Source organism: Excalfactoria chinensis, chromosome 14 (genome assembly GCF_039878825.1).
Source record: "Excalfactoria chinensis isolate bCotChi1 chromosome 14, bCotChi1.hap2, whole genome shotgun sequence".
In the NCBI taxonomy this organism is placed as follows: Eukaryota; Metazoa; Chordata; class Aves; order Galliformes; family Phasianidae; genus Excalfactoria; species Excalfactoria chinensis.
Window position 1 is genome coordinate 3337008 of NC_092838.1, and position 13702 is coordinate 3350709.

At 44.8% G+C, this 13702-nt stretch overlaps 1 protein-coding gene across 1 annotated transcript; it reads right to left on the reverse strand.

Annotated features, from left to right (window-relative positions):
* Positions 1–492: 492 nt before the first annotated feature.
* Positions 493–13069, reverse strand: LOC140258897 (mesothelin-like). The gene is made up of 22 exons (XM_072349609.1): positions 13033–13069; positions 10671–10711; positions 10104–10125; positions 9977–10004; positions 9220–9391; positions 8704–8919; positions 8426–8596; positions 7853–7999; positions 7660–7709; positions 6759–6879; positions 6383–6468; positions 5967–6096; positions 5645–5835; positions 4871–4961; positions 4569–4680; positions 4137–4321; positions 3246–3392; positions 2886–3019; positions 2673–2800; positions 1989–2083; positions 1246–1432; positions 493–590 (listed from the first exon to the last, which is right to left on the reverse strand). The coding sequence occupies exons 1-22, from the start codon at positions 13067–13069 to the stop codon at positions 493–495; spliced, it is 2589 nt and encodes an 862-aa protein (XP_072205710.1).
* Positions 13070–13702: the final 633 nt, after the last annotated feature.

Here is a 13702-nt window from a genome sequence, read left to right on the forward strand (position 1 = left end):
AAGACAACAGCAGTTCCCATTTTGCTTCTGGCATTTTTACTTAGCTCCACGATTTCTTTAGAACCAACTGGAAAGCTTTATTCCCACTCAGAGGGCCTGGCAGTGCCGAGAGATCAGGTTCTGAGAAATGCAATCAGTAACATGCAGAACAGCAGATTTGCTCACCCCTAAACCCACCACGGTTGCACAGTAAAGTATTGAGAGCGGTTGCGTTGCAGTAAAAGGGATGTGTATTACCTTGGCTTGGTTTGTACAAAAGGCAAAAAGAGATCCTGCTCTGAATTGTCTGAAAGCTTCAGTTCCAATAGAATAGAAACTAACCTTTTTTCTATTGATTTGAAAGAGAAAAGTATCCAGCAATGAGCACAGAGCCACACAGCGGCTGCCTGCTTGCACTGAGCAACCCTCACCCCCTGGTCCAGCTGTCCTCAGCAGACTCTGAGCAGGTCACACACTGGTCCACCTCATTGTGCTGTATCCAAGGGAAGATTTTCAAGACCAGATCGACATCATCAGGAAACTGAGAAGCAGAGCAGGCAGAAGGTGGAGCATCATGGCCACGGTACCAAGAGGGGCTGAGTCAGATGGTGCTGAAGATGGTGCTAGAGGAAAAAGAGGGCATCAGTGCAAAGAAACCAACAATTGAACCATTCCTCTGAGGGGAAAAGATCCTTTTTCTGCCACATCCAGGGAAGATCTCTGGCATTTTGACTAGGGCTCTCTAGCCAATACCCAGCCAACCCTAATCAAACTAAGTCAAAGCCCAAATCCAACACACAGTAGAGCAGGGTGCCGTGAAGTGCTCATTCAGTTGAGATGCTCAGCTAACATGGATGCTTTCAGTGAGAATACAGGACTGTTCCTCATCTTGGACTTAAAAATTGCTGCAAGGCTTAAGGTTCCTCTGCAGAACTGGATTTGCTGCCTCTCCATGCTGGGAGGTGAAGGGTGCAGGTGAGCACTACCCAATGCATTCTAGGGGGCTGGGTGGATAGGCCATGGCAAATGCCAGTGAAAGAGACCTGCAATAGCCCAGACCAACAGTCTCTCCTCTCTCAGACACATGAGCAGGTAGCAGGACTTTCTAAGGCCTTGGCACAAGCATGGCTGAGAGCTTGCTACGCTCAATTCTCTTGTACAGGCAACCTAAAGCACCTCACTTCCACAAGGCAATTATTCTCCTTGCTGTAACCCAAAAATAAATACTTAAAGCACAACAGTCAGAAGCCCTAACACGCTACATACGCTGAAGCTTTGGCGGGATGTTTATATAGCCTTCTTGTGTTCCTCCTGTGAATCCAACACCCAGTTTATCCAATTCTGTTTGCTTTTGTCTTCGGGCCCATTCCAGGATGGGAGACTTGTTCCGCCAATTTGCCAGAGCAGGTAGATTTATCCCCAGCAAATCCTTCACCTCAGCAGGTGTCAGGCTCTAGGAGATATCAAACAAGACTTAGGAATAGGAATGACAATACCGCCCCCCAGTCATGGATCTGATGAGGTTTCTGTTAGCAGAAGTGTTAAGAACCACAAACTTGTGGTGAGCGGCTTCAGTTGGAACAAATCTTACCTTTGGTTTGGAAAATAAATACAATAATTCCTCACAGCCAATTTCTGTTGTGTTGTCATGACGTGTCTCCTTGACCCATAGGGGGTCCCCAGACCCTGCTCAGGTCACAAGGCTTTCTTCCAAAACTGATACTATTACTGCTAACACTCCCATTAGAAGGTCTGCACTGCACTCCTACTACTTCTATGAGAGCTTGGTCTAAAGAAATTCCCCAGTAAGACTGTGTAAGCATCCATGGATAGCTCCAAATTAAACTTCTAGAGAAGTTTCAGGTTGGTTTTCCACTTTTCATTAGTCAGCCATCACAGTGAATTTGATGGAGCGACTCCTGATTTACAACAGTGGACAACATGACCAGAAACAGCCACCTCGTATGGCAGAAACACAAGGGGGTGATCAATGTCAACATTCAACTTACCATCAAAGCGTCTGTTCTCAAATTCACCAGTGTATCAACATTCATGTTCACATTGTCCTTGCACAGAGCTTTGATATCCTCACCAGGAGCACCTCCTGTGACCAAAAAGAGAAAGTTGTACTCAATGCATGCAGATCAACCCTCACATGAGTGAGCAGTGTTGTGTATCTGTATAGGCTGGACTAGAAATGATGTCTTCTAAATTTATTAGGCCTGGATTGCTAACAGAGCAAGTTCCAAATGCATATATATATATATAGAGTTCCTTTAGCTGAAGGGTTTAATGATGTTGGCCATCAAACCAATCTGCATCAATGGCCAGATGGAGTCGATAAGAAGGGGTTCCCTGTGGCTGTGAATAAATTCATGGGTTAACAGGGAAAATCTATTTTGTGACATGGGGAATGGCTGTGAGATAAGCACTAAGCATTGGCAGCTGGATTTCCAAGGCACTTTGCAGATCTTACCCACCTCAGAAACCCTGAGTTTGAATATCCCTGTGATAGCTGGACAGTCAGTGAGGGGACTTTTAAGTCAGGTACAGATTCTTCCAAGCATATTTTTATGCCATCTGCAAAAAGATGCTAACCTTCCAGAACTTCTAACAGCTTAGCTTTGAAGATTCCCAGATCTTAAGACAGTATTTGTTCCTCTTTCCCTGTGACATACTGTTATTTTACATACCCAGGTAAGGCTCAATAAGCGTATAGTAGGAACGTAAATAGTGCTGGTCTGAGAAAGCACGTTTTGCTTTAACATACAGGATGTCTTTCGTACGCTGTGAACAGGCTGAAGGATTCAGGGATGCCAGCCTGCAAAACAAAACAACAAAAAGATGATGATGATGATTTAGGAAGATAAAAGTTTTCATTATTAAAGCTGAAACGTTTGACTCACTTCAGGCTGTTGGGGTCGATCATATTCAGCAAGGTCTCATTCAGAATGCACAAGTACTTCTTATTAATTGCATCCAGTGCCGTGGCATTCAAGGGATTTCCCAAGGCAACATATCGACTGATCACTGCAGCAGCCTAGAAACACAGGTTTTTTTTCAGAAGTTACCTTCATTCATGAATTCATCTTCAAAAGAAAAACAAACGTGATACTTACAAAAAATAAAACCGAATCGTTTTAAATCTACTTGTTTGCACCTCAAGGATGGGCCAATTATCTTAAGAAGACACTAAGCTGGTCCTAAACCAGCAGCTTCCAAACCAGGAAGCAAACTTGGGCATGAAAGCAAACCCAAATCCCCACCTGTTCATTTTGGAGGTCAAGCTCTAGCACGGCAGCCAGCATGTCAGCTGAAGTGATCTTCCATTTGCTAATATCCTTCACAGTGATTAAAGAAGCAAGGGGGCCCAGACTGGGGAGCAGACTGTCAGGATATCCATCAGGATATGTCTGTGGAAAGACAGTTGGTATTGCTATGAACACCTGTTATCATGCCTGTGTTCTCTGCAAGATTAATGTGGAAAAGCCTTAAAGGTCTCTGCAAGGAATGAAAACAAAAGCCAGCGAGATTAAATGAGTGCATCTGTCATTTTTCTGCATGAAAGCTGAGGGAAGCAGGCTCCAGTGTGGGAAGAAAACCTGCAGCAGTGTGAATTGATTTAGTGAGGACCTGGAGCAGCAGAATGCCTGAGCACGCACAGTCTGCAGGTCAAGGCAAGTGATTATTCCCCTCCATTTGGTTCCTGCGAGACCTCACCTAAGTACTACAAACAGCGTTGGGTTCCCTGATGAAATACTTTGCCAAAGTCTAACAAATACCAGGAAGTCTAGCAGCAGTCCATGCTGGTTGAAAGGCTGGAGGTACAACATAGGAAGTGAGGTAGAGGGGCTGAAGGAATTGGGTTTTTCAGTCTGACCAAGAGAAGGCTAGAAGAGGATTTTATTACCGTCTTTACCTTCTGGGAGACTAAAGGGAGGATGGAGCCATACTGTTCTCAGAGATGCACAGTGAAAGGATAAGGGCCAAGATGCAAAGAAAATTCTGATTAGGTATTAAAATATATTTTCACAGTAAATGTGGTCAAACATCAGAAGAGGAACACAGAGAGGTGGTGGAGTTTCAGTCCTTGCAGATGCTGAAACTCAACTGAACAAGTCCCTGAGCAATCTCATCATTTGGCATTCTGACATTACCTCATCCAGCTTCTCCTTCAGCACAGCCAATTGCTCATTACTGAAGGGATAGGTAAGGATCTGAGGGAAGTAATTCTTCAGAGAGACGTTCTTCAGGCAAGCACGCAGCTCCTCAGGTGTATAATAAATAGGCATCACAGCATCATTAAGAACATCCTCCGTTATCCTCTTGTTATCTGAGCAACCTGTTGAAGGAAGTATTAAATACACTAACACTACTGCCCAGCGTTAAATCCTTTTCCTTCAAGCTTTGAGTGCTCCCTCTCTGGAGACAGACAAGTATTCAGTCATCGTTCCACCCTCCTCCTGGACATCCCATCACCAAGTGTTTCACAGCTTAACTTAGACATACTCAAGGAAGCTCACAAGCACTAAGATCAATCCGGATACAAAAGGAATGTTGCCATTATGGACCAGAGAAAGCTCCCATACCAACATCACGCTTCTGCCTAGAAGGCAAGAGTTCTTCAACAATGGTGGCCAGCTGTGCTCTAGACAGAGGTGAATCACGGGCAAAGTTCTTCAGCCAAAGAGTTAGAACATTCTGCAAAGAAAATAAATATTCCATCAGGGAGATTCTGCAGCTTTAGGCAGATCAACATGTTAGGGTTGCAACTCACACAGAAACTTCAGTGCTGAAATACTATGGGCAGAAGACTTCTGCTATAAGCCTGGAGACCTCTCCTTGGTCAGACAAAGGCAGATTTCTAACCGCCTAAACTTGAGTAACCCACCTTGGGGACTTTCTGCCAGATGCTGTGATCCAATACAGGAATCAACCCAGTGAGCTCATTCAAGGTAGATGCTGACCAGACTTGAGGAGGCCTTCAGACAGAAATTGACAGGGATTAGTTTCCAAAAAGAAAGGAAAACAACATAAAAGATGCCAGCATTATGTCTATTGTGTCCATGTAGCACAGCACGTTAAGAAAACATCCCAATGGTTTTCTGTCACAGAAAACTTTATTCCAGTGGATCAGAAGCAACTGTTAGTAACACAGATTGAGGCAACTGCATGGGAAAATGGCATTTAATAAACAGTTTTCTAAGTGTGAAATAATCAGTTGCCAATTCAGTGCCTTGGAGCATTTGACACAAGGAAGAAAAACATTTTGCCCTTCTGGACAATGTCTCTTAGGTATAGGCAGGGATTTATCAAGCATCTGGAATTCAGAGAGGTGGGAGCAGAATGTTTTTTGGAAGCCAGAATCTGATGAGCCCTTTTGTGTTCATTAGAAACATCACAGAGAAGTTTGGATACTGAAAAACAGACCAGAGAAAAGGCTGTAACTACAGCACATGAGACAGAAATGACTGTGCATTTTTCAGTAGAATTCCAACCAAACTTATGAGCTGAAAGACATTCAAATGAAACAACTTGAAATTCAAAAGCAGTGAATTATTCAAGTGTATGATCAGGTTGGTCAGCTGCAGTTCACTTAGGTCTCAACGGGACAAGGGTTTTTTTAGGTCAGTGTTTTCTTCTGAGCATCAGCAAAAATCCATACCCAAATGGAGTGTTGCCACTGCTGATCACACTCCTAATAGCCTCTTCTTGGTCAGGCAGGAAAGATTCACACTGGCTTAATTCCTTCAACAAAGTCCCAGCAGAACTTCGAATGTATTCTTCACCCAGGTCACAGACCAGACGACCCAGAATCTTTGCATTTTCCTTGTTTATTTGTGTGCCTGGGATTTTCTGAAGTAACACAAGACAGAGAGATTAAGTAGAACTGGATAGCACTGCACAAGAGCATTTTTCCTCCTTCTGACAGCTGACATCCCCAAGCTCTCCCCAGCCTTGAGCAGAGTTGTCCCCTGCCCACATACCAAGCAAGCTAAGGCTTCCAGCAGCAGCTGCTTGCGCTCTGATGACTCTCTTTGCAGAAGATCAAGATTTGCTTTCCCAACGTTAGCAAAGTACTGCTTACAGCTTCCTGTTGCTGCATAGTCTGAAGGACTAGGAAGACAAATACTCTGTGAGTTCTGCTGAATGATACCGAACAGACAGTCAGGTTCAAGGCTGTTCAACATAGACTCTGTAGCAGCTTCATACTGTTTTGTTAATACAAGGGCTAGTTAAATCTGAAAGGTATCAAAAGCTTTCTGCAATCTGTTAGAATACCTGATCAAATCAGAAATATATGTCAGCCACGAATTAGTCCTTACTATCTGGCTTATAAAATAATGCCTCTTCTTCTCATTAAGGACTAAAGCAACAACATGAAAAAGGATGGCATGTTTACCTTAAAAATAGCAGCAGGTCTTTAGGATACCTATCCAAGTCCTTGGGAATCCCACGCAGCGTCACCATCTTCACTAAGCAACTCAGCTGAAAGCACACCAGAGTTCATAGCAGAAAAGGAAAAGAGCATAATAATATAGGGGGGAAAAAAATAATGAAGATTTCACTGTGCTCCAAAGAAAGAAAGAAAAAGGGATAAATCAGCCCTGAGAAGCCTAACCAAAGGGGGTTTGACTTTGGAAAAATCCAAACCTGAGACCAGGACCAGTTACATTTGTCTCAGTCCCTTCAGCTGAAAACCTTTTGTTCTTGCTAAACAATCCTGATCAGTATCTCCACTGCAATACCAAAGGGCATTTTGGAATACAGAAACTGACCTGATCTGCTCCTAGCTTGACATTCTTCCTCTTCATGACTTTGGCCAGCTCCTGAGCTCTCTCTGGTTCCATTTCATTGGCGACTGCACATGTGAAGCCTTGAAGGACGGACTGGGAAAGCCTGAAGGTTTACCAAAAGCAAATCAGAGGGGGCAAGGATTTCAGTGATGATCCCCCATGTATAACCATAAACCTCCCCACACCTCAGAGCTTAAGGCTCTCCAAACTTCATCCACACAACATCGTTAGTCTTGACTTTTGTGAGAGATCAAGAAAGCATCGCTGCTTACATAAACATAATCTAGAGATTGTGCTGGAAGTAGAACTGCAGGGCCAAATTCTTCACCCCAAGCAATACTGCTGCACTGAAGCACAAGGTCAGCTGTGCTTTCTGCATATGCCACATATCAAAACTGAAACAGAGCCATACAGATCCTCATCACAGCAGACAGTCTCATGACCTGGGAAAAACTGATGCTGTGAAAGCAGCATGACACGTCAGATCTATTGCTCTTCCAGATACGTGTCAAGGCTTTCATCATTTTTCATCTCAGCTACAAGAACTGACAAAAAGACATGTCAGTCCCACTAAGTGTAAATCTTGGAATGGCACTACATAAGACTGACACGTTGTCTGAATAGAAATGCCTTGCCAAGAAACAAGGTTCCCAGATACAGTCTGAGCCAGCAGAATTGCTTTAGAAAGCAAGTCTGGCTCAGAGGTGCATCTCACAGCTGACACTGTGGTAGACCTTGGCACTACATGCTTGTTGTCTGCATGGTATTTTCCTGTCTCTTGTTATAGATTTAAAAAGATGGATGAGTCACACATGACAAAAGAAACAGGGATAACACAAGCCAAGCAAACATGGAAAATGGAAGGGGAGCAGACAAACACTACCTGCTGAAGTCAGGCTCTTTCTTTATCACATCTCTGAAAAACATGGCAGCCTGTGGAGCAAAGGCAGATTGTCAGGAGTTCACTGTGCTCTTCCACAACACTCACCTCTATTTGCAGGTAGATTTTCAGAGAGGACTCATAGCTCTGCAGTGTCCAAGAGTGACAGTGAGGGGTGAAAGCCTACAAATATTACCTGTTCTCGAGTCCACGTTTTACTGTTGAGATCCTCAATGCTGAGCTTCTGGTCCTCAAAAATAAGCAGTGATTTGGGAATGTAACTGGCCAGAGCAGCAGGGGTAAGTTTAACCAGGTCAGCTGGATTGCCTACACTGGAGGAAATCTGAAAGAAACCACAACAAAACTAAATGCCTTCTTGTAAAAAATCTAACGTTACAAGTGATTTCCCATTTGACATCTACATCAAACTAGCATGAGATTAATACGTGAGGCCCTGATGAAAGGGAATGATTCTGCTTCTATCAGTTTCCCAGCTCCTGGTTTGATGTCTCTTCTACCCCAGGCCCTAAGAGGCTCATCAGAGCACACTGGTTGGCAGCCAAGGACATCCACACCGGCACAGTGACAGGGATTGGGGATACCTGTCCTGTTGCATGCTCTGGTTAGGAATGACAAACAGCCCAGAGGGAATCTTGTCCATGTGTGCAGGTATGTGTCAGTGCCTGGCCCCAAGTAAACAGCGTTCTTGGTTGTGAGTCACTGGAGCTTTGCTAATGTATGACATCCATAGAGAGAAAAACTATTTCACCTTTTCCACAAGTATCCTTTTTAGAGGAGAGGGCAGGGCCTCTATTTGCTGAACAAACTCAGGCAACTTAATGGCTTCCAAGATCACTTCTGGAGGCAGGCTTCGAAGTGTGCTGCTCTTGAGACCAGTCACCAAGCTCCCTAGCTTTGCCAGTCTCTGTCCAGAAGAAATCTGAAAGATAATATGTGCAGGCATGAGTATGTGAAAGGCAAAACAGCACGTGCTTGCAACTAGCTATGCCAGGTCTAAGGTGCATTGTTGGATTTCATCTTTCATACCTGATATCCAGAGTTGAGCAGTTTGTTGATAATAGCACTGGACTGGTCAACATTCCAGCCACGAACTTTACCCAGGGTGGGAATGGATGCTTGAAGGTCTTCCCCACTGATCTTATTTTCGATGTCAGATACAGACAGCCCAACAACAATCTGGCCCAACAACCTCAGCATCACAGGAGTGAAACGGTCAAAATTCCTCACCAAAGAAGATACAACCTGTAAAGATCCCACACATTCAGAAAAGAAAGTCAGAAGGGTAATGATGTGTGCCTACTGGGTTCTACAACCTTTGGGTGCCTTAAATGGTTTGATTTTCTCCCCTAAATTTGTGCGATTAAGCCTGTTTGTGGACTTTTACCAATGAGACTTTGCCTATCAGAAAGCATGAGCCAGGCAACACAAAATAAAACACAGCAAGATGGGTTCTAGGACTGCACAAAAAAGGAGGCATGAGAGCTGAACCCTCAATCATCACAAACTTGAATGAAAACTGAGTCACAGGGCTGGGCAGATTACCTGCAGTTCCTCTGCTGTCAGGGAGGAATGAGCTCCTTTTCCCTTTATCCTTCCAAGCGTTGTGTTCAAGGTGCAGCTCTTACTGATCCTCTGGTCCAAGCTCAAAGTATCATCCCTGCTCAAGTTACTCACTGTAGAGGGGCTCAGGTAGCAAACAAATCTGTCTGGGAGACTGCAGGTGGGACACCAGGAGGAGAGGCTGACAATCTGATAGGCAGTGATTCTGATCTTCCCTCTTTTTCCAAAGGATGCTCACAGCTCACACAGCCCAAATAACAAATGCAGAAGGGCCAACGAACAACTCAAATGATGAGAATTATTCGCTGGCACAGGAAGAAGGTGCTTATAAACTGCTTGAAGGTGCTTATAAACTGCTTACCCTTAGGTGGAAATCAAATGAATGCAAGGCTTGAAGCACCGTATGCACTCCAGGCCCCCCATCACTAGCTAAGCCAGGCTCAGCACCAACACAAGGATCCCTGGAGCAGTAAATCCTGCCCATGACAGGCTGGCTGGCTGACACACCAGGGATTTACCCTGCCCTTCTTTGCCCTGCACAGAGTCCCATTTTCCCTTCACTATTCAACAGAGCAAAACCAGGGCTCTTCCTGCCCACAGGCATCCCCAGACCTCTGCAGGGAGAGAGGTGCTACCTCTGGTTTCAGAGGCTGCCCACCACCCAAAGCAACATCCCCAACAGAACAGTAGCACTTCCAAGGGAAACGTCACCAAGATCATTTGCTGATGGTTCACGTACCTTCTCAGTGAAGCACACACAGCAGTTTCTGTTTTCCCAAAAGAGAGAGAGAGAAAGGAACTGTGACAGGAATACGTATAGAGAACCACATTTGAATCTTAGGGAAATGACTGGGTAGGAAACTCACCATTGAGAGCGGGGCTGGAGCACTAAGCAAGGAGAAAGAGAGAGAGAGAACCACATTCTGCAGTTACAATGGTAGTACAGTGTTATTTGTGATCGTTTCATACAGAGAAGTATATACATACAACCAATTCGTACTTGAATCTGGCTTGAAACACCCAAGTACCTACACCAAGGGCTCCTCCCCTGCTATGCTTGGGAATTGCCATCTGCAAAACTGTGATCAGTATTGTCTCTGCACTCCAACCAGCTGGAAAGTCACTCAGGCATTAGAAGCAATGGGATAGACTGCTCCCAGGATCTGAGTGTGGGCAGTGGGTGTCACCCTCCTTGTACTGCCTGATGATGTGTGTGCACTGAAGCCTTGCAAAGACCTGGAGAAGCCATCCCCACCCACTACACCCATCACTGAGGGACAGGAAGAACAGTTAGCCCACCTCATAAAGTGCAGACATTGGTTTGTGGCAATTGATTTTCATCATTGTACTGCTAGCAGGAGGAATCACACTGACGAGTAACCCAGACATACTTTGCAAGCAAAGACATATTTCAAACTCAGAGTTTCTCTTACCAGGTATGTCCCAGGAGGAGCTGCGCCAGCTCCCAGCCAACCTGGAAGACAATGTGAAGTGATTTTAGCAGCATATTCGGGACATGGTTTCATTCTCACAATCCCCATCTGGCTTAGCAGATCCCAAACATCAGTCATCTCTCCACACCATTCTGCTAGTCGTCCTTGACACAGCATTTCACAGAATCAACTGTCAGACCTTCCCCTCATCCTGACTTTTGACAGCTGTCTGGCAGGTATTCCTTGATCTACTCAGAGCCTTTCTTCTCCCACAGAAGGAAGGGCAGGGAAAGGGGCAGAAAACTCTCTTGGAATGCTCCTTCTCTTCAAGACTTCTTTGTTCAGTATCTCTCATGTGCCATGTCAGGATCAAGGTAAGTGATCAGCACAAGAGGCCTGACCCACCATGCTTACACATCCATGATGCTTCCAGCTTTGCTGCTTCTTCCTGCTTCTTACAGCATCCACATTGAAACATCAGTTGTAGCCAAGCCTGCATTGTGTTTCACACATCTCCAGCTAAATCCTTGAATGGATTAAAACCATCCTATGCTGCAGAACTGCACACAATGCAGGCCATGCCACTGCATGACAGCCATCATTCCAGCCTCATCTGAGAGCTTGACAGGGATTTACTAAATGACATCAGGCTGTCGCTGTTGGCTCTTGGCAGGTCTGTGCAGGTTCTCCATGGCTCTACACTTTGTTTCTCAACTTCTGCACTCTTCTTAATGTCAACTTGTTTTTCTCCAGCCAATACCAGGAAGTTGGAAATATGGTGAAATGCAAGCTTAGGAAACCAAAAGAGCATACACAGACTCAACTCTCCATGGCATCACTATTGTAAAGAACAAGAAACCTGCCAAGCTCAGCATCTCTAGCACATAGAAAAAAAAGGGGGGGGGTGGGGAGGCGGGGAGAGTAAATGCAACAAATCCTACATGAAATGAGAGGCAGGGAGAAGAAGACAATGATTCAGTGATTTGGGACACCTGAGGTGACGCTGGCAGGCTGACAAGGCACAACTGAGGTAGAGTTGGTGTGTTTCTCTCATGGTGTGTCCAGACGTAAAATAGCTTGTAGGGATGGATGAGAGGAGTCCCTAATTAGTATAACAGCTCTCTGGATTATTAGCTACTACACCTTTTCTAATTGTTTAATTAATAGAGAACTGTCACTAACCGACAGGCAAAGAAACGACACCCATAGCTGGCCAAACACAGTGCTTGCCTCTAACCCTACCACACATTAGCTTTGCTCTTAGACAAAGTCCTGAAAGAGTTACCAGGAGCACAACCACAAGTCAAGAGCCAAAGGCCATGCCTCCCTGCTTATAGACAAAGCCAAGACTGTTTCTACCCATAATAATCAGTTCCTCTTCACCTCGGGTTTGGACCTTGGAAATACACATCCAAGCCCTTTGGTCCCAGTCTTGGTAAGTCCTGGCACATGTTTATCTTTAAGCATGGAAATAATCCCATTGAACTGGAAGAGCAGTGTTCAGAGAGCCACGTGGAAAAGGAGGAAGGTGGTGGCTTCTCTGATCCTGCAGGAGCTCAACTCATTATCACAACAATCCCCATTCTATGATAAAAAAAGCCTCATCTCACCATCGCATTAAGAGACATTCACTCTTTCAGGCAACCTATTGCAATTCTGCTAGAGAAACTTCACTCCCTGTACAGGATACCAACATAAAAATGGAAAATCAGATTTTCATCAGTTTCCACAACACAATGATCAGTTTTGAACAGCAACAACTGCGTAATTAACGAAATAAAGAGGGGAAAAAAAGCAATCTGTTAATTTGTTTCCCTTCCTTAATACTGATAACCAAACCCACCACAGAGCAAATGAGAGCATCTTAATGTAGCTGCTCCCCAGCTTGTTTGTAATGTTACAAGTCCATGTTTTATCATCACTGACACTCATTACGAAGGTGATCCCAAATGTGACAAGGACGAGAAAACAAAGTGCTGACACTTTGGGAAAGTAACAACGACTGCTTCGGAATCCCTCTGCACAAAGAATGGGAGGAGGGAAAGTAGGGGAATACAAACAGAACCAGCTAAGGCTATCCTTGTAAATAAGTGCCTTCTGCGTATTCCAACAGGAGAGATGAGCAGACAGCTCTGCAATGACAGGAGGAAAATTAATTCCACTTCTGCCCTTCCACTCTGTTCATGACAGAAATGAATATATTTTGCCTCAAGGATTCAGTAATAAACACGTGAACCGAAGGCTGGGGATTGCAAACAACCAGCAAAGTAACGTTTGGTGGTATTTCAGCACAATCTTCCCTTTTTGAGGGTTACCCCAACCACAGCTTCCAGGACGCCCTACCCCATGCAGTAATACTCACTGAGTACAAGGAGGAAGCCAAGCTGCAAAGGTGGCATTTCTGCAGAGGTCTTCAGAGTGCCTGTGCCCACGAGGAATCACCTTTTATCAGCCAAAAAAAAGCAGATACAGAGAACACTTAGTTGCAAAAAAAAAACCCCGAACCTGGGTCGGAAAGGTGCTCATTCAAATAACTGCCTTGGAGAGTGAATTTACAGACATCAACAACCTTTACAAAGCCTATCTGAAACTGGATCCGAAGCACGTGAAACTACTGGAGGGTAAAGCTCAGCCTGATCAAGCACAGAGAATTCAGAGTTAGTGAAGCTGGATTCACTGCTATCAATGCCCTGAAGTTGGTGGGCTCCGCTCTGCAGAGGAGGACAGCAGCTTGCAAACCTGCTCGGATGGTTAAATGTGGCACTCACCTCCCAGCCACCTGTCACAGGGTCCTCAGTGTGCAGCTCCCTGATCGTAGAGGGCTGCTTTTCACTGAGCAAACCAGGGTGTGTCTCCGGCTTCTCAAAATTACATCTGAAATTACAGGATGGATTTGGAGCACTGGACACACCTAAAGGTCCTTGAAGATGCAAATGTTTAACAGTGCAAATAGAAGTGTGGTTTTTTGTTAGTGCTTGCTATTCACTTGGATACCACTGGGAACACTGATCTCAAAGAGTGGCTGTGTGGAG